Source organism: Pogoniulus pusillus, chromosome 21, assembly GCF_015220805.1.
Source record: "Pogoniulus pusillus isolate bPogPus1 chromosome 21, bPogPus1.pri, whole genome shotgun sequence".
NCBI classification, from domain to species: domain Eukaryota; kingdom Metazoa; phylum Chordata; class Aves; order Piciformes; family Lybiidae; genus Pogoniulus; species Pogoniulus pusillus.
The window spans coordinates 18,741,198-18,766,019 of NC_087284.1; the positions used below are offsets into that span (position 1 = coordinate 18,741,198).

Consider the following 24,822-nt stretch of genomic DNA (forward strand, 5'->3'; position numbering starts at 1 on the left):
TTAGCACAGCTAAGAGGCACTACCTGTGCCCTCTTGTAAAGTGAAATGAGCACAGACCTTCAAGAAATTGCAACATTCTCCTGGGTTCTCTCTGCAAGTAGCTAGAGCTGCTGTGTTGTTTGGAAAAGTGAAACAACCAATCACCCCTGCTAGCAGAAATGAAATGCCATTGCAGGCATATTTTTGGCTTATCATATGTAAGAATAGAATTTGCTGTGTTACTGTTTGGTTATTTTTTTTTTCTTGTTTCTATTTTCTTTCAAAACAAAAATCTTAAATTAAACTGAGAGGACAGAAGTTGAGTAGTCATCCTGCCTCTTAAATCCCAAAACATTCTGCACCATTCTGCAGGACACAAAACATATGGCATTACCTCCTTAATCATTTCTCTCTGGTGGGGACATGCTGCGCTGCTTTTTGTGGAGGATATTAAGTATGCTCTTGTTGCACAGGCTTAATGCTAACCATATATTTAAGGGAATGGCAACCAAAAGAGATTTAAAATTGATTGGTTATGAAGATGTTATAGGAGACAATGCTGAAAGCCTTTCTAAAGACTCTCCTCATTTGCCAAGCCAGTAATCTCTTCATAGAAAGTGAATGGGTGGATCAGATGTAATTTCTCCTTCATAAATTCACACAGAGGACTCCTAATCACCTTTGCATGTTTTGGAAGTTATTTCCAGCATTAATTGCTCCACCACCTGCCCAGGGACTGAGGTGAGACTGACTGGCTTATAGCTTCCCAGATCCTCCTTCCTTGCCTTCTCAAAGATAGAACTGACATGTTTTCTCCCACTTGTTTTCAGCTAAACTTAACTAGAGAAGACATTTACTTTTCACTCTGCTTTTCTTGACATAACTTGCCTATTATTTTAGTAAAGACACCTTTAATTTAGATGCTACATGTAAAATAATACTATTCAGTGAATTGAACTTTACTGTATGTTAATCAAATCTTCATCTTACAGTTGAAAGCAGGTTTAATTTGCACTGAATGCAAAAAAGGTTGTATGCTAATAATAGCATAAGGCATTTTGTTAATTTTTTTCCTCCCACTTCATTAGCTGGAACCAGCCCAGGTTAATTAAGAGTGGAAACTCTCAATTCCAACCTGCCATCTTTAGAGAATATTCAGTTTTCAAGCAGATTGTTAAGGAAAGCACTCATAAAGGCCTTCCTTTGATGCACATGAGGCATCATGTATGTGAGCCAGCACATATGAAACTGAGCAAGGTTCTGATTGAGGGAAATCTTGCAGTTCAGTGGGAGCAAACCAGGGCATAAGTCAAGCTGATATGATTTAAGTCATAATTAAAAGTGGATTCTTTTAAAATAGTACATTTTGTGTTGCCTTTCTTTGCTTCCCAAGCAAAAAGTGTAGTAAGTTGTTTGGTAGGTAGTCCTTTATGCTGAAGTAAGCATTGGTTTTGTACTTCTAAGCAATTGTAAACCTAACAGAAATATACCTATGATCTTAATATTTACACAATCTTATTTTATAATGCAATAATTGATATATTTCCTGCTTCCTGGCTAATGGTCAGTTTTGATTTGGGATATGTACAGTTGCACAATGGAAATTTAAATTCAATTAAAAAATATAGAAACCTAAGATTATGCACATTTTCCTTCACAAACATTCCACATTTAAAAAGAGTGGAATAGATTAAACAAAAGCAGTATCATTACTGGAATGAGCAAACTGTTTCTAGATGTCACACTCCCTTCTAGCTTTTGTAATGAATGGATATTGTCTTGATGAGGAAAGATGCAGGTGGGTTTGAACTGAAAAGATTGTTATGATTGTCTTCTGGAGACATTCTGCATGCAGTATGGTGACATATGATTTTTGAAGTGGCAAAAAAAGTGTTTATATGATCTTCCATATATTTTCAGGAGTTATTCTGGTCTATGGTTTATAGCATCACTATTTCCAGATGTTAGTAGGTGCTTGTTTTGCTATGCAGAAAGTTAACGTCCACCAGCTTTGTTCTTTCTACAGCTTTGCTTTGTTAATGGATTTAAGAATTGAGTGCATAAAATCTCTTTTAGACCTTACACATCTTCACAGAATTAAGAATAGGAAGAATCTTTCCATGGAATATGTTTGTTTTGCTTCTTTGTATTGGGTTGTGGGTCGTATGAAATGAGGACTGTAAAATCATAGAATTAATTTGGTTGGAAAAGACCTTCAGGATTATTCAGTGTCACCATTGTTTAACTTTACTGATACTGGTGCTAAACTATGTCCCTCAGTACTACATCTCTGTATCTTTTAACACTGTCAGGGATGGGGATTCAACCATCTCCCTTGGGAGCCTGTTCCAGTATTTGGGAATCCTTTCAGTGAAGAAGTTTCTTCTCCTAAACCTCCTCTGGCACAACTTGAAGCTGTTTCCTTTTGTCCTATCGCTTGTTCCTTGAGAGAAGAGACCAACCCTCACCTTGTTCTAGCCTTCTCTCTGGTAGTTGGAAAGGTCAAGAGGTCAGCCTCCATTTCTCCAGGCTGTACAATCCCAGTTCCCTCAGCTGCTCCTCAGAGGACTTGTTCTCCAGACCCTTCACCAGCTTCCTTGCTGTTATTGACGCCTTCCAGCACCTCAATGTCTTTGTTGTAACGAGGGGTCCAAAACTGAGCCCAGTACTCACAGTGCATGTATGTGCAGAGTTTAGAATGTAATTCAAGTTTTAACCCAAACTTCAGGCTTTCTCCCTTCCAATAGTAATAATAAATTGCACTAACTGAACAAAAAAAACCAACATAAGTGTTTTAACATGCCTCAGAATAATTTCTATTGAAATTCTGCCTTGTCTGCTGTTCATAAGCAAGAACAGACCTTTATATTATTTGGGTCTGTGGTGACTGGGCCAGCAGATCTCTGCTTTGAGGTCTGAGGGGCTTATGCCTGAACATGTCAGGGAAAGGGCTGCAGGACTGACTTTTCCCATTAGATCAGGAGAAAATTTCACACCCTCTGAAATTCAAACCAGTGCTGTAACAGATTCATATCTGTTTCCTGTGAGGTATGTGTGCAAGATAATCCTGCTGTCAGGAGGAATTGGTAATGACTGAAGAAAATGGTTGCTGTGACTTTTGCACCATGATAGCCTTCAGTGCTCTTTTATTGCTGTGTTCTGACAGTGAACTAGGCCTGGGGTGCACAGGGTCAGATAAAGAATAATGGAATTAAGTGTTAATGTATGACTTTGTAAATCGACCTCAGAATGTGCAGTGTCTAAAAGGTTAATATACTATAGAATAGTTGAAGTGCTGACAGCTCACATCCTGAAGTGTCTTTGAAGAGATAGCTGCAAATTTACTTATGTTGCTAATCAGCAAAACCTGATTTCTGTCTTCTGGTGAATTTAAGATAAAAATAGAAGAAGACATTTAAAGACACTAGCCATGTGCATTGAAATGCTGAGTGAGTTTGTGGTTTTAATGGAAAGAGTGAATAATGAAGCCAGGTCTAAGCTTATTGAGTCCAGCATCAGTAAGTTTACAGTTGACACCAAGCTAGGAGCAGATGTGGATCTGTTGGAGGGTAGGAGAGCCCTGCAGAGGGACCTGGACAGGCTGGATGCATGGACAGAGGCCAATGGGATGAGATTTTACAAGGCCAAGTGCAGGGTTCTCCACTTTGACCACAACAACCCCAAGCAGCACTACAGGCTGGGGACAGAGTGGCTGGAGAGCAGCCAGGAAGAAGGGGACCTGAGGGTACTGGTAGATGAGCCAGCAGTGTGCCCAGGTGGCCGAGAGAGACAGTGGCATCCTGGCCAGGATCAGGAACAGTGTGGCCAGTAGGACGAGGGAGGTTATTCTTCCTCTGTGCTCAGCACTGCTCAGGCTACACCTTGAGTACTGTGCCTCAGTTCAAGAGAGATGCTGAGATACTGGAACATGACCAGAGAAGGGCGATGAGGCTGGTGAAATGCCTAGAACACAGCCCTGTGAGAAGAGACTGAGGGAGCTGGGGGTGTTTAGCCTGGAGAAATCTGTCTACAACTACCTGAAGGGAGGCTGTAGCCAGGTGGGGGTTGGTGTCTTCTGCCAGGCAACCAGCAACAGAACAAGGGCACACAGTCTCAAGTTGTGCCAGGGGAGGTCTAGACTGGATGTTAGGAGGAAGTTGTTGGCAGAGAGAGTGATTGGCATTGGAATGGGCTGCCCAGGGAGGTGGTGGAGTCACTGTCCCTGGAGGTGTTCAAGAAAAGCCTGGCTGAGGCACTTAGTGCCATGGTCTGGTTGACTGGATAGGGCTGGGTGCTAGGTTGGACTACATAATCTTCAGGATCTCTTCCAACCTGGATAATTCTGTGGTTCTTTTTGAAGGCATATATGACACGGGGAGGAGGGAGTGGTTGGTTATCAAGTGGAAATTCAGAGAGATTTGAGACCATAAGTAACCTATGAACAAACGTCCCAGCATTATCTATGTGAGGCTGTGTTAAAGTTTAATATAATTACCCTTGAGTGTCTGTGAGTTTTTGTTAATTTTATAATCAATGGAAACAAGACATTTAAGATTTTGGTCATACCTTACATTGCAAGGTATAAAGGTTTTGCCATCATTTGCCATCATTTCTGTTCAGTAGTTTGCAGTGGCATCACAACCGTTGGGGCTTGCATGCCACAAAGGGGTAATGTTAAGATCATACCTGTAAAATTTTTATGCTTTCAGCTTTGTGTCTGATATACAGTACACCAAAAGTGTTTTACAGGAAAGAAGTTTATTTACTCACAGTTTAGAGGTTTTTACCTTTTTATTGTAGGTAGTTTTCCTTTCCCTCATCTGTAAACCTCCTCTTTAGTTCTTTCATTGCTATATATAACTGGGAAAGGAAGATTTTGAATACACATATAAGAAGCCAGTGAGAATTACTTGTAGTAAAATCCAGTATCTAAACAAAGTGCTTCTAAGATTTAGTACCTTGAAACGTTATAGGAAATAAAAATATCCACTCTGGAGTGGATGAAAGGTGACAACCCACCTTTTCCCCATATGAAAAATAAGACATTTTAAAAACAGGTTCATGATTTATAACCTAATGTTGCCTGTCCTTCTTCAAAAGTCAGAATAATTCTGATGGAGGCAAACCTTAATTTTTGTGTTAAAGCCAAGGAGGAGTGGCTTCCTGGACAGGATATTTATGTCACATGATGAAACTATTTATACCTGTGTGGGATGAAAGTTATTTGAAGCAATTTGAACATCTGGGAAGATTTGGAAATACAATGTTTAATTGGTTTCTAAGAGGCATAGCTTACATACTCTGTAGAATAATGGTGGTCCCAACAGGTGGGTGAATGGGACTTTCATCAGCTCACATGACATAAGGCAGATAGGAAGTCTCACTGGAAATTACCTAATAGAGAATTCACTTCAGATTTGTATTTGGGTGTGAAATTAGTTTAAGAATATCAAGAACATTGTCAATGCTTGTGTTCTCCCTGCCTCTCAGCTCTAAGGTTGATTTCTTGGATCATGTCTTGATTCATTTAAGCCATTTGAACAGTGTTAGAGTTTAAAAATGGATCTAGTATAAGAGTTACTCAGAGCAGGATTAAGCATGGACTGGAACATACTACTTCAGTCCATGTACCTCCTAATTCCTGTTCAGTGTTCTCTTTGAATGGATTAGGCATTGTAACCTGCATCTAACTCAGGTTAGCTCAAGTAGCTCCAACTCAGGTAGCTCAGGGGCAGGTTTGGGGGTGAGGCCTGATGCAGCTGTACCTCTGGACTCCATAAAATGGCAAATCTATCTTAAGGGTGGGGAAAAACACCTGTCAGAGCTTTTACTTGTTGCTTTTACTTGTTGCATTAGTTGGAAGGCTTCATGGGAATCTCCTCTCCTCTCCTCTCCTCTCCTCTCCTCTCCTCTCCTCTCCTCTCCTCTCCTCTCCTCTCCTCTCCTCTCCTCTCCTCTCCTCTCCTCTCCTCTCCTCTCCTCTCCTCTCCTCTCCTCTCCTCTCCTCTCCTCTCCTCTCCTCTCCTCTCCTCTCCTCTCCTCTCCTCTCCTCTCCTCTCCTCTCCTCTCCTCTCCTCTCCTCTCCTCTCCTCTCCTCTCCTCTCCTCTCCTCTCCTCTCCTCTCCTCTCCTCTCCTCTCCTCTCCTCTCCTCTCCTCTCCTCTCCTCTCCTCTCCTCTCCTCTCCTCTCCTCTCCTCTCCTCTCCTCTCCTCTCCTCTCCTCTCCTCTCCTCTCCTCTCCTCTCCTCTCCTCTCCTCTCCTCTCCTCTCCTCTCCTCTCCTCTCCTCTCCTCTCCTCTCCTCTCCTCTCCTCTCCTCTCCTCTCCTCTCCTCTCCTCTCCTCTCCTCTCCTCTCCTCTCCTCTCCTCTCCTCTCCTCTCCTCTCCTCTCCTCTCCTCTCCTCTCCTCTCCTCTCCTCTCCTCTCCTCGATGAAGAGACTAATTCAAATGCAACCACAATGCATTTCAATTAAATCAGGTACCACTGTTGCAGCATGCAGTTAGCAGGGGATGTCTGCTTGAATGACCACAGAGTTTGCCTACGAGTGTATTGCCTTCTGTACACAAAAATGCTGAGGAATTTTGCTGCAATAGGAGAGAAGCATTATTGTGTTTCATTTACTGAGAGTACACAGCTAACTGTGCCTGTCAGTGTGCTCCCCAGCTTTCCTTTCTAACGTTGCTGTGAATATTTGTACTCTTGCCAGTTAATCTGAGAGTGGGAATGCCAATGAGGGAAATAAAATACAGAAAATAATGCTGCTTTTTATATAGCACCTGCCATAGTCCAGAATGTTAAAGCACATACTAAATAGATGCTGAAATGGATAAAATATGACACTGCCTATAAGGAAATACATCACCTTATAAGCTTTCAGCAGTGTGACTGACATACAGTCATAAGCAGCATTAAAATTGCTACTGATATAAAGACTGGGATGGACCTCCCAGGGATAACCTCCTATTATGTGTTTCATTAAAAAAAATTGTAATGCTAGTCATAGAAATTATAACATAAACCAACCCAAAACTGGAAAAAGCTTGGGATCCTAACTAGACTGTACATTGCCCTCCAAAACGGGTTGAATTTTATGTCTATTTGATTTTTGGTTCTTTTTTAGCCCAACTATTTAACAAAATCTGAATGAATAAGACCACCTCACAAGCCCTGTCTTACAGTATATCACTCTACTTGTAGAAAGGCTTCTTCTACTAATTGATCCTGATTATTTAACTTTGGTTTTGGTACTTTTCTGCTTGTCCTAGCCAGGGTACATGTGAGGTATTTTATGGAGAGCACAGCTTTCTTTCAGATCTGATGATGAAAATGCCTTTATTTTTTTCCTCTCCAGTCTATTGGTATTTTCTGCAGAGTTCCTCCTTTGAGACTTATGGTAATTTCTCTTACTATCTTTGGACTCTTTCCAATTCATTCACATTTTTGGTAAATGTTATGCCAGAAATTTGACTCTTTTATTCCTTCCTGCTAAACAGAAGGATGTGAGCGCTTCCTGTTTTATAGAACGTATACACTCCTGTTTATATTCCTCTGTGATGGTTTCTTCTCTTTTGAAATCACATATGGACTTCTATTCAGCTTGTGGTCTATTCTAGCTCCTGAGAAGCTGTCATCTCACTGTTTCCTTGCTATGCTGTAGGAACCAGATGACTACCTGCCAAAGCAGAACCTTGCAGTTGCCTCTGCTGAATTGTTTGGTTATTTTTCTGCCCATTTTCTAGCACAACAACACACAGTCCCAGCCCTGCTACTTGGCACAGCATTAGTGTTTCCAAAGGGTGAGAAGCAAGTGGATGGGACTAAACTCTTTGGTGCCTACTGACAGGACAAGGAGCAATGGGCACACACTAGAACCCAGAAGGTTCCATCTGAACATGGAACAAAGCAACCATCCTGTGAGGGTGCCAGGGCCCTGGAGCAGGATGCTCAGGGATCTTGTGGAGTCTCCTTCTCTGAAGAGATTTGAAGCACACCTGGACATTGCAATCCTGGGGAACCTGCCCTGCATGGACACTGCTTTAGCAGAGGGGTTGGACTAGATGATCTCCAGAGGTCTTTTCTGTGATAAGTGCAGTGTTGGCTCTTGATGATTGGCAGACCTAAGTGTGTTCTCTGTTCACTTACATAGGCAGTCGTGTGGCGTGCAAATACTCCCTGAAACTAGACCAAGTTCAGATTCTTGCAAAAACCCACTCAGCACATGCACCTTTTCCCTTTTGGTAGAGAGATATTAACAATTTTTGGCAGTCATATAATCAACAGATTTTGCCTTCATTCACCTATCTAATGATTATTACCCATTATTGGCTATCCAGGTTGGTAATGACAAGGTTACAGAGTTCAAAAACAATTAAAAAGGACTTCAAGCCATTGAGGCAATGGGTTGAAGGCTCAGATGCACAGGTAGTGTTCTCATCAGTCCATCAAGTGGCAGAGAAGAATACTGAAAGAGGAAGGAGAACCCACCTGATTAACACATGGCTCAGAGCCTGGTGTCACTGATGGAATGTTGGAGGTTTTGATCATGGGGAAGTTTACACACACTGGCTCTGCTGCCAACAGCTAGAGCACATCTGTCTCAAAGGTGGAAAAAGATCCTTATGCCTAAGTTGGCCAGGGTCATTGAACATGCTTTAAACTAGGTGCAAAGCAGGAAGGAGATAGAACCAGGTTCACTAGAGTTGAGCCTAAGGGTGACATGAGAGTATTTGGGGTGAGATCAATAGCCCAGCTCACGTACATCTGCAATGTATGCAGTGTGGGCAACAAACCAGAAGATCAGGAAGCCATTGTGCAGCAGAACAGCTATGACATGGTTGCTATCCTGGAAATGTGTTGGGATGACACTCATGGCTGCCTATAAGGTCTTCAGAAGAGACAGACAGGGAAGAGGGAAGGCCAAACACAGCAGTATAACTTGTAGCTAAATATAAAGTCATCAGTATTCTTACTGTAGTATTGTACTGGTTATGTCTTGTTTGTCTCTGGAATTGAAACAAACACTGATTAAGATGAATTCCAGCCTGCTGATAATTACACTAATTGCCCAGAGATTGCTAATAATAAAGGTGTGATTTTTGAGGGAGATGGTAGAAATTAGCATGACAGATGTACTGACTGTACTAAATTTGATGCTCGTCGAACTTAAACCAAACAAAGCATGGCTGTCGTGAAGGTGAAGATTAATGTGGCAATTATGTGAACAGTTGAAAGCAGGACATTCATACAGAGATGTAATTTTATTTCAAGCTCTTTTTAGTGTACCTGGTTTGCCAGGAGGCCACACTCTAAAGTTCTCAATAAATAGATAGGAGTTCAGTCCTTGCTGGGTACGGTAGGATTTTTAGTGCTGTGCCGCTGCTTGGTCTTGACACATTGGAACATAAGCCATGGGTTCAGAATGTATAAAGGAGAAAAGTACTGAGTTAAGTAAATAGAGGGTTGAAATGAACTTAGAGAGTGTTGCAGCAGACAAAAATATAAGTAAATAGAGGGTTGAAATGAACTTAGTGTTGCAGCAGACAAAACTATGTAAAACATGAACCTGCAGTTTTGTTAACCTTTGTTTATCTAGTTGCTAACATAGGAGGTCTGTCTTGATGAGGTATGTACTGAGGTCTGTCATAATGACCAGTTAGGATCTGGCATGATCTTTTAGCTTGTATGTCAAGGTTTATACCCAAGTGCTGAAAGTACAATAAAGGGAACTTAGCTTGCATCAAGCTCCTTCCCCGTCTCTCATCACAGCGAGGCCTTAAGCTGCAAATTCCTGCACTGTGAGATACATCTAGTGCAAGAGTCAGGCATCAGACCTGAACAGGATTTTATAGTCCTCTTTATAAGGCTTACCTGGCAATGAGTGGGTTGCCACCCTTCCACAGAGTGGTGAATTTCAACTTTAAGTGTGACTATGTGTCATCTTCTGGTACAACAGGAGGTATTTTTTCTGTAACTTCTTTCTCAATTTATAGTAGACTTGGCAAAACTGAAACAAAATGTATCAGGTTAAAGGACCACAGAAATTCAGCTCTTTTTCTGATGAAACATTTTACTTTAACCGCTCCTCATGGTATCAAACTAAATGCTAGAGCAGAAAAGTTTCAAAGTGTAAAAGAGACAGTAAAAGAGCTTTGCTTAGTTTGCTGCTTTGTGAGGTGAAGCTGGCTTTAAGACTTCAAGGAAAGAAAGTCTTAAGTGCTTTATAGTTATTTTACTTTAAATTCCCTTAATACTGAAGAAAGAAATGCCCACAGCAGGTCTACATTCATAGTGATAATGCAGGAAACTACCTTTCCCTTGCTTGTCTCTTAATTAAATAGCATCAGCCTGGAGTCAAGGGTATGTTATTTGTTATTATTTTTTGATTCTTTCTGTCTGCTTTTACACAGAATTTGGTAGTTTCCTGCAATTGTGAACAGCAGTTCTGCTTGTAAATGAAGATTTCAAATGTGAGTTTGCAGTAGTCTGTGATTGAATTACACTGGATGTAATTTTTGCTCTAACTGATGTTGAAGTGTTAGCATCATGCCTTGATTATGTTCCTTTCCTTCAAGCTGTTTTTCGTGGTAGCACTGTAGTAGGAAGTAAATGAGAATTGAAAAGTCAGACTTCAGTACCCTTCTGCTTAAATTCTATTCTTCACACCTCTCACAAACTTTGCCGTGCAGTAAACTCGCTCAACATTTGCTTCTAATCACTTGCCTTGAAAAAAAGTTCATTTTTCACAGCACTGCTCTTTAGCTTTGTTTTTTGAAAATGTAAACATTCCTGTTTTGTCTGTTGATCCTTATTTAGCAAGACTCCTCTCTATAGTGTCAAGGAATGAACTACACCTTGAAAGCAATTGGCAGCTCTTTGAGCCAATCTAATTATTCTACTCTGCCTCCCAGCAGATGACAGAATGAAGAATTGGGAAAGGAGAGTTTTTATCCTAGATGCCAATGCCTGTGTTGGAATGGCAGAAGATTAAATGTTGTAAAGTTCCAGGATAGCAGCTTTAACTTCAGGAGCTGAAAAAGTTTCATCTTGAGGTTCTTCATCCTTGGCTTAGTTACCTGATGTATTTTATGGAATTATTTCCCAACAAATGCTTCACAGTGCCTAATAAATAAAAATGGCAGCAGTTGGGCCTGAAGCTTTTTATGGTGGGGTGACAGAAAATATAATAATATAATAATCCTCCCCTAAATATCAAACACCAACATCCCCTCACCCCACCCCCCAAATAGCAACAACAAAAATAATTTAGGCAGGATGATAAAGGATCTGGTAATTTAGGGAATAATTGTCAGCTCTCATGTTATTCACTGGAAGAATGTTTTTAGCTTCATATGAGTAAATTTTTGTGCAGCAGTGTGTAATGTTCAGTCTGCATTAGCTGAGAATGTGTGGTGCAAGAGCAGAGCTGTATCTGCAGCATTACTCTCTGCAGCTTCCTGGAAGGGGATTGCAGTGGGGTGGAGTCAGTCTCTTCTGCCTAGTAAGAAGTGATGGGAGAAGAGGAAATGGCCTCAAATGGCACCAGGGGAGGTTTAGGCTGGATATAGAAATAAAGTTCTTCACTGGAAGGATTGTCACACCCTGGAACAGACTGCCTAAGAAGGTGGTTGTATCCCTCTTCCTGCAAGTATTTTAAAAGAATGTAGAGATGTGGGGCTTAGAGGTTTGGTTTTAGAGGTGCTGGAGATTTGGTTTAACACCAAACTTGAGAGAGTTAATGGTTGGACTTGATGATCTTAAAACTCTTTACCAACCAAAATGATTCTATGATCACCTAGCTGAGCATGCTTCTCAGAGTAGCTGCAGCAGGGTGGTAAGAAGAATACCTAAACAACTGGAAACATTTAGTTGTAATTCACAAATGTGAAATTACCACTTGAAGGTTTTATTTTATACCTACAAGTGCTGGATGTTTACAATGATGCTTATAAATCTTTCCAGTTTGGCTTACATGTATCTGATTAAATTGCCAGCTCACATGTGGGCATTCAGAAGATTTGGAGATGAATCAGGTTTGTCAGACATGATGAATATGATTTTGTCTATTCAGCCTCAAGAGTAAAATCCAATATTCATGTTTTAATATTACCTAGAAAATAAGGCCATGCTAGGCCAGATTTTGTTATATCACGTAGCAAGCTGGACAGATTTCCTGTAATTCTTTGTGTACACATAGATTAGCAGCATTAAAAGGCAGTTAATTATCTTAAAAAAAAAAACCAAAACAGTAAGCTAATAACCACATAGAAAAAAAATTATTAGTATCAATCACATATTGATTACATGATAGCTTAATCTGGAAAATTGTCACTTTGAAGTTAGCAGGTTTAGAGAGTGAAACGTGTTAACCTTCATTTTTATTTGATAGCTTGGCAGTGGTCTCTGAAGCTGCAGATGTTTAATAGGAAAGGTTCATAGTGAAAAAGAAAAAATATTAGTACATGTTACAAATCTGTGACTGTCCCAGTTTGGTGGTGTGTAGGTGCTGCTTGTGTTTTCCTTTGCTGAGCAAGACTTTATTCCTTTACTCACCTTTTGTGGCAATTCAAACTCGACAGTCTGTTGGGTTTTGCATATTCAAGGGACAGAGATTGTGGCTATGCCTTTTTCCATAAAGTTAATTAATTGCTACCTTCTCAGGTCCTGATTCAGGCTTCAGCAAGTCACCATTTCCTGCCTTTCTGTGCTACAGGGCCTGCATCTATAGGTTGGACTGGATGATCTTGTGAGGTTTCTTCCAACCTGGCTGATTCTATGGTTCTGTCTCCCACTTCTCCATTTTGTTAGGATTCAGTTTCAAAACATCCTATAATGCTTTAAAATCTGTCCCCTGATTGTGGTAAAGATGATAATTTAGAGTTATTTAGCACTGATACGTAGTATTTGTCACTACTAACCACGCACAGCACCCAAGTGCTTTTGACCCCAGCAAAACCAATTCCTAAGGCCGATGGGGTGTTCTTGGCTGGATTTTCAATGGTAAACAGAATTAAAGAATTCATACTTTTATTTCCTGCCTTGGATCTCTGTGTGTTGTGTTTATCTGTATCTCAGATGACTCTCTCAGTTCTCAGAACCGCTGCTGTTTGACAGACCAGCTAGTTTGCAGACCAGCCCTGCCATGGAGCAGGTACAGTGGCTACAGTCTGGCTCATGCTATTTCTCCTACTTTATTTCTTCATGTCCTTGTTGGCCTTGACAACACTTCATTTATTCACCTTCCTATCTCCTTTAACTTCTGCCTCTGCAGTCAATCTCTCCTGAGCTAAGAGAGTACATAATTACAGTAACCCCGAGGCCTCTGAATTTTGAGACCTGATACAAACAGAGTAATAACTACTCCTTGCTCAAGGAATGTATGTTTAAGCCTTCAAACTGTGCATGTTCAGGGAGAAGGTTGTTTCAGTGGTGATAGCTCAATATTTCTGAATTATTTGGCTCCATTCCTAATGCAATTTTTGGCAAGCTAGTTGTTTGCAAAGAGGAAAAAAAAACTGGACATGGAGGGAAAAAATGGAAATATAATCAGGAGAATTTGGATAGAAACAGTAAGAGAAAGCCAAGATGTTGAAGCACTGCACTTCTGAACTTGGAGCTGCTGTTCTAATGGGCATAAATAATGCAATTCTTTTCCCATGGGTGCATTGTGGAGCTCATTTGGGTAATGGCTGAAAAGCACTTTGAGATCCTGTGTGGAGATACCCTATCGAGGAGCAGAGTGCTGCTTCATGGAAGTCTGCATGCTGCTGTGTAACACTGGTTTGTCAGTGTGCCAGTATGCCCAGCTGGTGTCAGTGGTGATCAAACCCATGGATTACATTGTTGGACATGGTTAACATTTAGCAAACTGTGGCTGTGTTGGTAGATCAGCATACATTAGCAGTGTTCTGTATTGCCAATAGGACCACCTTTTGAAATAAAGGGTTTAGATTACTTTTTAATCTATGATGATGCTTTGCATGTTTTTCAGATCCACTCACAGAAAAAAACGAGCAATGCTGCTTAAACAACTAACCCTTCCAGTTCATTATAAAAAAGCACCATGTAAAAGATAGTTTATCTGGCCCTAAAGACAGACTTATTGTAAAGATATAGTAAAATGTGTGAAAAAAAAACATAAAATGTGGGGAAAAAATAGTAAATAGTTGGAACATGGAGTCTGAATCTCAATCATAGAATCATGATTGTGAAGCAGAATTCACCAAGTGTTGGATTGTTCACCCACTAATAGGGAATGTGAGCTGGGCTTAGACTGTCGTGAGACAGGTTAGTTTTACCCTACTGAATCTCTTCTCAGTCTTCTTTTGCAAGTCCTGTTGTGGAGAAATACTGCTTGGATATTCCTGGAGTTTTTGAGAGAGCGTAGATATGACACAGTGGTTACAGTTTTGCCTTTGTCAATCTTCATGATGATTTGTGAGGAAACCTCGAGAAGAATCTGTTTTCCTTTTTACTTTTGTGTGTCTGTGCTGTGTGGGATTTTCTTCATTATTTGAGTTTTCAGTGATTAAGTGGTTTCTGTCACGACAGCACCTTTTAGCTCACCACAGAAGTAATTTCTTAGAGGAATCAAGGCTTGAAAACTTGTATTCTATATTTTAGAGCATCTCATAGTCCCTTTCAAGAGTTGTTACCTGTTATTACTGATTCTTATGAGCATGGGCAAACAAATGAAAGTGATTTTCTTTTCTCCGCCATTCTATCTTTTAACCTCTTGGCTTGTACTGCTCAACGTGGGTATCTTATTGCTAGCCCCTTTGTGTGGCTGACAAGATTTCTGGAATAATTTCCTTGGCAAATGGCTTACTCATTAATATTTCAGCCCTGTTCCTTTCAACCTCAGAGAAGTGGTATGCCCCAGGCGGGGAAATGTAGTTTCTTCCTTAGGAGCCTTCTAATCTTTTCCTTAAACGCTTTGTCAGAGCCTCTGACAGATAAATGAATATGGTGCAGTTCAAACTAGAGATGACTTCTTTGTACAGGCATGATCAGACATTTTAACCAGGAGGTGATGGACTGCACTGGAGTCTCCACTGCAAACATCTACATTTTCTCTTCTTTCTCCGTAATGAAGTCTGTGAGACTTACTGATTCTGAAGTAAAATCCATAGAGAAATGTCTCTGCCTTCCATTTTTTGATTAGCTGTTAAAATATACATAGTCATGATAAAGGCTTTGTCTGTTCTGACTTTCATTATTTTGATCTTAGAGACAGACCAAGGCACAATACTGCAGCTGAGTTAGTCTGAGTTGAGATCACGTTTGCAGCTAGATCTAAGCTGTGGATCTCTGGTGGTATTTTGGTTCAAGAAGACAGCAAATATGTGAAACTGATCTTTTTAGAGGTGTGGCAGAAATTTGATAATGCCCCTCACCACCACTTAGGGTTGAAACACAATAAAAAAGGCTTGGTTAAAACTATTGTATTTATTATTACATCTTAATATTTAGATAATTCTTGTAAGTTGCACTATGATGTCTAGGGTCATACTGAGGAGGGCACCTGGAGATCTGTTAGGAATCATGGATTTCCCCAGTTTCCCTTGTAGTGGGTTAGGAACTTCCCTCCCTCCTCAATTACAATTTACCAGACCAGCTCAGATGGATTTGATGATGAAGCTTTGTTTACAGCAAAGCTAAATTTACAAGCATAGATATAAATATATATTTACATGTATTTACGATTATATACAATTTAGAATACAGACATCCAAACTTCCCCTCCCACCCCAGACAAAGAAAGTCCAGCAGGGACTCACACCACCCTCTTTCTCTCCCCAGCCCTATTGTTATAATCTCAAGGACCAGAATGAAACAAAAAGAGCATACAACATCACTGCCTTTAAGAGTGAAATTTTCCAGCTGTTCTGCAAAATCTCCTGCAGTCATGGGGAGAACCAACTCAACTAAATAAAATGAGACACTAACAGTGGAATTTTTATATGCATTGTAGCCCATAAAACCAAAACAGTAATTACCAAGCTTTGCAAACATGGATTTCAGTCCTTTCCATACCATTTTATTACATGCAGGCAAATTCGGTGACATAGCCAGCGCAAACTACTGATGCAAAAGCTATAATATAACTGGATATATTAAATGCCAGATAACCCACAATAGCTTCATCTTGGCTTCTGAAATTGATTATTAATAAATCAATCCAACTAGCCCCACGTTGGATGCCAAAAGTAAATGTAGTTTAATTAAAATTTACCAGACTAGCTCAGATGGAAGTACAATAAAGCTGTGTTGACAGCAAAGCTAAATTTACAAGCATATATAAAAAAATAGATTTTTACTTACAATTGTATACAATTTAGAAATAATACAGAAGTCCAAACTACCCCCAGGACAAAGAAAGTCCAGAAGGGACCCACACCACCCTCTCCCTCTCCCCAGATGGAAAACAACCAGCAAGGCTTACCTGTTATCTAGTCAGCCAGGGTTAGTGGAAGAGATTAGAGAGAAGTGAAGAAAGCCAGTGCCCCAGAGCAAAGAATTGTTTATATTTTGGCTTCTTATACCTTTTTGCAAACCAATGAATGATACTGACTTTATCATTGTTCCTTTACAACCAATGTTCTAATTCTCTTATTAGAATATTCCTATAAGCCTTAAACTACTACACTCCTCAAAAAGAGATGGAAGTAGTAGGAATCAGAATATTGCCAGGAGAAAGTCGGTAAAGCTGAATCATTCTTCTAGGTTCTGGATGTTACCTATCTCTTCTGGCATGACCCATCTAAGTCATTTGGGCTTTTCAGTGTTGTTGGGCTTGGTTTGTTTCTCAAGTTTAATTTTTCACTGTGATACATGACATGGCTAGAACTTGGGTTTTGGGCATGTCATATGCATTCTGGGTGAAGGTTAAATGTTGCCTGTTCGGTACCACGTGTGTTGAACCTTGGTATGTAATGCGAGATGTTGATGTATTTGTTTCTCCCTTGCCTTCAGGTGCTTATGTATGTAGGACAGGACATGAAATGCTGCCCTTTGTTCATACAGTAGGCATCTTCTGGATCAGTGAATGTGCAGGTTTGGCAGTTACTCGCCCTCCTCCTGGCTAAGACCTGGAAGCACTGGGTTCATGGTTGAACTCAACGATCCTGGAGGTCTTTTGCAACCTGAATGATTCTATAATCTGCATGTTAAAATGAGCTTGGAATCAAAAACATCTGAGCTCATTATTAGTACTAGATGCAAAATAATGCCTGTTAAATCTTATGCAATGGTGCTTAGGGACATAGCTTACTACTGACCCTTCAGTGCTGGGTCAAGGGTTGGACTGGATGATCTTTGAGGTCTCTTCTAACTGGATCTTTGTTTTGATTTTGTGATTCTGTAGGTATGGCCACGGCAATAGAGTGCTATTTGCTCCTGTGTGTCTCCATAGTTTTCAAAACTAAAATTCAGTGCTTAACTAAATTGCTAACAGACTGGTAAATGTCCAATTTTAGCAGCCTGGCGTATGTTTATGATTTTTGTTTTAACATATGCTATGTTGGTTGAACTCCCCTCCCCACACATACGCTAGATAAAAGCTGTCACATCACAAAATGGTGGCAGCCCAACTTTTCTAACATCTTCCATGGCACTTCAGAGCCTTGCATTAATTAGCTATTCTTGGATAGGAGACAGACTCTCATCTTTGCAGAATTTTGGTTTCAAACCCATAATGTACTTTGGTTTGTGAGTGCAGTAGCCCATCTGTGTTTCTGCAGCCATAAACAGTAAAAAGCAGAGAGAAAAGTGGTCAGTGAGAGCAGGGATGCACTGGGTTCACAGATATGATACCTGGAAAATGGCTTGCTCTGCTGATGGACTCTAGTTTGCTTGAACAGGAGCACTCTCTCTCTTCCACTTCCCTGTGTGGATAAAACACTGCTGGTGCATGGGGTTTCTTTTCTGTTCATAGTGAGCTGCTAAGCTACTCCTCTTTCCCCCTCCATTTTCAAGGCAGGTATGAAGAGGAATTTTGCTGTGTCTACAATTCCTTACCAGACCTCGGTGGAGTAGGGGAGACTTGTGGCAAATAGCACTGCATCTGTAATAATGCCATCTTAATTCTTGCTGCACTGTGGTAATAGCAACCTGGATTTAGAGCTGAAAGTGCATGCCTTAACAGTACAGTGATACAATTCCCTACCACATCAGGCTGCCTTTTGCATATACTCCAGAATCATGATCATTTGGGGTAATCTGCCATTTCCCCATTGTTAAGCTTCTGACTCTGGTGTGCTTCTGCATGTGTGATGTCTGCTGTGCCGCTGCAAGGAAGTGCTTGGTTTTCTAGGTGATGTTGAAGGAATGTTGCCTGTCAGCTGAAACTGCTGTAGAAATCTGTTGTAGAGGATTAACAAGAGACTTGAGGGGTGGACCACTCACTAGATAAGGAATTGATAAGGTGGCCATCCTCAGAGAATTGCCATCAGTGGCTTATTGTCCAAATGGAGACCAGTTGTTCCAGAGTACTCCAAATTCATTTCTTCTCCCTGAGGGTTTGAATGGGGAGGACCATAACAACCCCAAGCAACACTACAGGCTGGGGACAGAGTGGCTGGAGAGCAGCCAGGCAGAAAGGGACCTGGGGATAGTAGGCTTAAGATGAGCCAGCAGTGTGCCCAGGTGGCCAGGAGAGCCAATGGCATCCTGGCCTGCATCAGGAACAGTGTGGCCAGCAAGACGAGGGAGGTTATTCTGCCCCTGTACTCAACACTTTCTTCCTTCCTGTCTTCCTTCCTGTCTTCCTTCCTGTCTTCCTTCCTTCCTTCCTTCCTTCCTTCCTTCCTTCCTTCCTTCCTTCCTTCCTTCCTTCCTTCCTTCCTTCCTTCCTTCCTTCCTTCCTTCCTTCCTTCCTTCCTTCCTTCCTTCCTTCCTTCCTTCCTTCCTTCCTTCCTTCCTTCCTTCCTTCCTTCCTTCCTTCCTTCCTTCCTCCCTTCCTCCCTTCCTCCCTTCCTCCCTTTCTCTCTTTCTTTCTTCTCATGGATTTTGCCTTAGATTAGAACAGCAGTGCAGATAGCAATGCAATTTAACTATTTAAGACAAGAGCATAATGCTAGAATGGTGTAGTTCTCCTATATGAGTCTGTGATACCAGGCTGTGAGAGGCATAAATCACTTGCTCAGAAAAATTGTCTAAAAAATCATCAGGTAAGATGATTTAGCAATCTGCTAGAGTCTCCCTTAAAGATCATCAGCCTTAAAATAATAAGCAAAAGGCCCTTCCCCTACCCACCCACCCCCCCCACCAGTGCTTGTGGTTCATGTTCAACTTTCTTTGCCCATAAAGTCGTAATTGTGAGCACTGTTCATATGAAAGTTAAATTGTTTATAAGTTAGTCTGATTCTCAGAGGAATCACACTTAGAAAGGGAGGAACCATCATGAGACTCACAATAGAGTCTTGAGAGTGTTTTGTACATTACAGTTCTGTATCAGTTTTGAATCAAATTATTGTAAGAAATAAATAGATGGGCAGATGGTGATATTTACTTAAAGGAAGCTGAATTTGTTCTCGAACTAGAACTGGGCATTTCAAGCAGATGTTGGAAAATGAGCACTTGCTTTCCATGGAGGAGAATGGATGTTTTGGGAAAATGCAGCTGCTTTCCAGAAAGCAAGGCTATCCCTTGTTTATGTCAGAGGGGTTTCTGCTTGGTGAATTAGTTTATGGAAGAAATTTATTAGAAATGGTCATGAATTAATTTGGTGAAGTTGTTTTGCAAACTCAGGAAAAAGATCTTTTTGAAAGTTTCAAGACTAGATAAAAACTCTAGCTGTACTGGTTTGGGTTTTGGGTTTGGTTGGTTTTTTTTTCTTTCTTAATTGACCAGATCAAAAGACTAAATCAAATATTTAATAATCCTGCCTTTATTTTCTTTACTTTGAGGATGCTGGAACTCTGAACCAGGCTGGCCAGAGAGCTTGTGGAATCTCCTCCTCTGGAGAGATTCAAAGCCTGCCTGGACACTGTGATCCTGGGCAACCTGCTGTGGGTGACCTTTCAGCTCAGGGGGTTTGAACTAGACGGTTTCCAGAGGTTCCTTCCAACCCCTACTGTGCTGGGATTCTGTGATTTTGATTTTTTGAGATACTCACTCCAGGAAGCCTATCAAGAGCATCCAGGCATCACCTGGAAGAAAGGAAGGCAAACATCAATGTATCCATTTTCTTTTACAGCTTTATTTATTTATTTATGGGGGCGAGGGGGGGAAGGACAGATGACACATTGAGTATTCTGGAATGTATCTGTTCTGTTTGCATATTTGGAGTTTAAGAGTATGAACAACAATCTTAGCTTGTTTGGTTGTCTTTTTTTTTTTTAAAACACTTGTTTCTCCTGTGTTCCAGTAGAAAGCTAACCAGGTGCTCTAACCCTAGTATATAGGTGGAAGCTACCTTGTAAAGAGTGCGGTCTGTTCGTGGTTTATATCCTTTCTTGTTTTGTTTCTTTGAGAGGACTTTCATTATAAATTATTTCACCCAGGAAGCATGGCCCTGGATTTCTGGCTTCACAGAGAAACAGAAAGAAGTTAGTTTGGAGCTGATGCTTTTACCCAGACACTTCATTCCTCTGTTTTCCCACTCATCTGTTTTCCCATTAAATAGTAAATGATTGTAATGCTTTATTTTAATGGCACACCTGCTAATATTTGTGAAGCCCAGCTGTAGAAGTGAACTTTGTATCTCAGAATGGGGTTATGCATTTGGAGTGACTGAGGGTCTCCAAAACCCTTTCATTTTGGAATTCTTCTTTCAACACTAGAGTAGTGCAGCCGTGTACATATGAAGCACAAAAGCTGTTTGTAAACAGGTTGGATTTGTAAATGTGACTCCTTGAGAGGAAATAAGTTTTTCACTTCAGTCATCTTTCAGAATGTCATCACTTAATTCACCTTCCTGAAGCACCCTGCTCCATACAGCAATATAAGCCATGAAATTAGCCATACTGGGAAAGTACAGAAAAAGGAGAGGTGCTGATGTTGATTCTGATGATGCGAAGCCTCCGTTGTGAATCTTGTGCAGTGCTCATATGTGAAATTAATATGCTGTTTGTATATAAATATATGCCTTGTGTTCTGGCCATCTGTGCTTCCACAGAGGTTTTGGAAGGTTAAGCTGGTTTCATTTGGCATTCAGTAAGAATTAGTGATCATGTCATAGTGTGTGCCACATGCACCTGGTTGCTAGTGGGAGTAGGTGATAAAACAATAGGCTAATGCTTAGGAGTTTGTTATAAAGAAGTCTCTGATTGCTGGAGGACATTGTTAAATGTCTGATTTTTTTGTAAGTGATACTCAGTTATTGCCTCATATATTAACCAAGTGAAAAATACTGTTTCATAGGAGGCCTGATGTTTATTCAGCTGCAAAGAGTAGCAGTATCTAGAAAGGGGTTAAGGCTCGATCTGGAGTCATTAATACTGATTCAGTGATGCAGAAGACTGATAATTGCATGAGATATCCTAGCTGAAATTTGATCACAAGGGAATTTTCTCACTTCTACAATCATATTAATCGGTCAGACATTTGGATTTCACTTATCCTTGACATGCTAGCAATTTCCTGGAGCACGACTGCAGTTCCTAACTCACTGTTTTATTTATGTTTCTTTTTCTAGATCACAGAAAAGTTTGTAATGGCAATGCTCTGGAAATTCATGAGAGTAGCCAAGTATTCTAAAACAGCTTTATCACCAAAAGTAAAGGTGAGAGGTGTTCCAGCCTCTTCAAGGCATTCTTCTTTGAAGTCTGTAGCTTCAGATTTTGCTGCTAGCACACCCCGCTCAAATACTGTGGAACTGCTTGGGAAATCCTATCCTCAGGATGACTACAGCAATGTCACCAAAAAGGTTCTTTCCAAGGTGGGAAAGAACTTGCATAACAAAAAGCATCACCCTTTGTGGCTGATCAAGGAGCGAGTGAAGGACCATTTCTACCAACAGTATACAGGCCGCCGCGGGACTCCACTTTTCTCGGTCTACGATGGACTTTCTCCAGTGGTGACAGTGCAGCAGAATTTTGATAGTTTGCTTATCCCACCAAACCACAGCAGCAGAAGGAAAGAGGACAACTATTACTTGAATCGGGATCATATGCTAAGAGCACATACATCAGCTCACCAGTGGGACTTGATACACTCTGGCCTGGATGCCTTTCTGGCTGTGGGGGATGTCTACCGCCGTGATACAATTGACAATACTCATTACCCAGTCTTTCACCAGATGGAAGGAGTTCGACTCTTCTCCTGTCATGAGGTAGGACTTCTCCAGTTGGGGTGAATGGTTTTGGATGCGTTGCATCATCTCGTATTTGCTGTAAGCAAAGCGTGTGTGTGTAAACATGTTGCAGCAAAGTGTTATGCTGTGCATTGATACAGTGGTAGGTTGTGTAGTAATACTTCTAGTTTGGGAAGAATATAAGTGGGAAATGCTGAATTTGAGAACTGCTATAAACTTCCCCAGAAAAATGGGGGGGCAAAAAGAAAAAGGAAAGACAATGTTCTTGAAAGCTAGCAAACTAAAACAGTACATGGAAGGAAACAGCTTGCTCAGTTAAATGTAGAATCATAGAATGGTTCGGGTTGCAAGGGATCTTAAAGGTCATCTAGTTTCAACCCTGCTGTCATGGGCACGGACAACTCCTACTAGGTCGTGTTGCTCAAGACCCCATCCAACCTGACTTAGAACATTTTCAGGGCTGGAGCCTACATAACTTCTCTCAGCAATCTGTTTCAGTGCCTCACCACCCTCATGGGGAAGCATTTCTTCCTAATACCTAAATCCAGCTTCTTCCAGTTTGAAAGCATAACCCCTCATACTGTCACTAAATGCCTTTGTGAAAAATCCCTCTCCAGATGTCCCATGGCCCCTTTCAGGCTGCTCTAAGGTGTCTGTGAAGCTTTGTTTTCTCTACCCCGAACAAGCCTAGATTTCTCAGCCTGTCTTCATAGGAGAGGTGTTCCAGCCCTCTGATCATATTTATTAACTCCTCTCAACTTGTTCCAACACTTTCTTTATGTGTTGGGGACTCCAGAGCTGGACACATTACTGTAGGTGGGATCTCATGAGAGCAGAGTGGAGTAGGAGAATCACCTCCCTTGACCTGCTGGCCATGCTGCTTTGGAGACAGCCCAGATTTGATGCAGAATTGATCTGCATTATTCACTTTCAGTTTTATTTCAGCTTTCTTCCGATGACGTCACTTTCCCCAAAACTTTCTCATAGTAGTACTTGAAGGACTCATGGATGTGATTTGGTGCAGCTACATGCAGAGTACAGTTCTCATTCTGTCATCATCTTTCATTTGATATCTCCAATGTTCCATGAATGAATGTCTTTTTTTTTTTTTTTTATTAATTATTCTATTCTGCATCTCATCTTAAAACTGTCATGGAGGATTTATCTGCTGCAGCTGAGTTCTGGGTGAGGCATTCATAGTAAGCTCTGAGTCTAGGGGCGTCAGCTGATGAGCCTCTAGGTAGAAGTCCAAAACTTTGGAGTTCATTTGTTTTATTGGCACTTGTGTGGTCTGCAGGTGCTTTGGTGTTGTAATGTATTCTGCTGTGTCATTGATCAGTGGTAAATATAAGCCAGTTTGTTTTCCAAGTCGTAATTGATTTGTATCGTTTTTGCAGGCTTACAGCAGCACCACTAAATTCCCTTCTTTAACTAAACCCAGCTTTACTAATAATACTGCTATGTAACTTGTTCTTAACATGCTTGCTTATGGGTAACTGGAGCTTGGCAGGGAAACCTGATGGCTTTGCATGCATGAGGGAAAACTAGGGTAATCCTAGAGTACTGATTTCTCCCTGATGGAAGGGATTTGTGCTCCCTGTTTTCCACTCCACACAGCCACTACTGCTTCCACTTCCAGGCTACCTGCCTGTGCAGTTGTGCTATGAGTGATGTGGTATGAGCATAGCATGCAACTGCTGCTTTGGTAACCAGATAGTAGAAATCTTGTGGATCTTAAGTTTGTTTGCAGTTCTCTTCCCATAGACCAGGGTGTATGCAAGACAATCAGGGTGCATGCAGGAGAAAAATGTTCAATACTACATAAAGGAAATGCCATTTTTAAATGTTTTATGCTCCAAATCATTTTATTGAGCAGGATTTCAGTTAGAAAGATTATCTGCCACAAACTAGTGACATCAATACTCTTGCAGGAGGGAATTTCTGCAAACTTGAGTGTGGTTGATCTAATTATTGAAATTATTATCAATAAGTATATTCCTTAATAAATGTTGATCCTATCAACAGACTTTCTTTCTTCTCTAAAAATTTAGTATCAGGAATAGCAGTAATAATATGATTTTAATAATTGAGAAGAAAGTTAAGTTCACATCCACCTTCCACCTAGAAATGCACAATGTGTAACAGTCTGATCCACTGCATTGTAGATTTCTTGTTTCTTTTTCTCTTTTATTTTTCCCTAAGAAAATAACTGAAGTGTTATTGGAGCATCCCAGCATGCTGGAAGGGACCTCTGGAGATCATTTAGTCCAACCTCCCTTGCTAAAGCAGGGTCACCTAGAGCAGGTTGCCCAAGATTGTAATGTCCACATTGATTTGGAATCTCTCCAGGAGAGGGGACCCTACAACTTCTCTGAGCAGCCTGTTCAGGTGCTCTGGCACCATCAAGTCATAGATAGAATCATAGGATGGCTTAGATTGGAAGGGACCTTCCAACCACTCTTGCCATGAGCAAGGGACATCTTCTGTTCTAGGGAAGGGCTGTCCATGACCTCCCTGGGCAACCTTTTTCAGTGTCTCACTACTCTTACTGTAAAGAATTTAATGTCCAGTGTAAATTTGCCCTCCTCAAG

The 24,822-nt window shown here is 40.9% G+C and overlaps 1 protein-coding gene across 3 annotated transcripts in view; it reads left to right on the forward strand.

The window, feature by feature from the left end:
* Positions 1 to 24,822, forward strand: part of FARS2 (phenylalanyl-tRNA synthetase 2, mitochondrial) — a 194,136-nt gene that overhangs the window by 14,797 nt on the left and 154,517 nt on the right. For all 3 annotated transcript variants that reach the window (XM_064161129.1, XM_064161131.1, XM_064161130.1), the window contains exon 3: positions 21,614 to 22,249. In XM_064161129.1, the coding sequence (XP_064017199.1) occupies positions 21,632 to 22,249 (618 nt within the window). In that variant the 5' untranslated portion in view covers positions 21,614 to 21,631. The remainder of the gene's footprint in view (positions 1 to 21,613; positions 22,250 to 24,822) is intronic.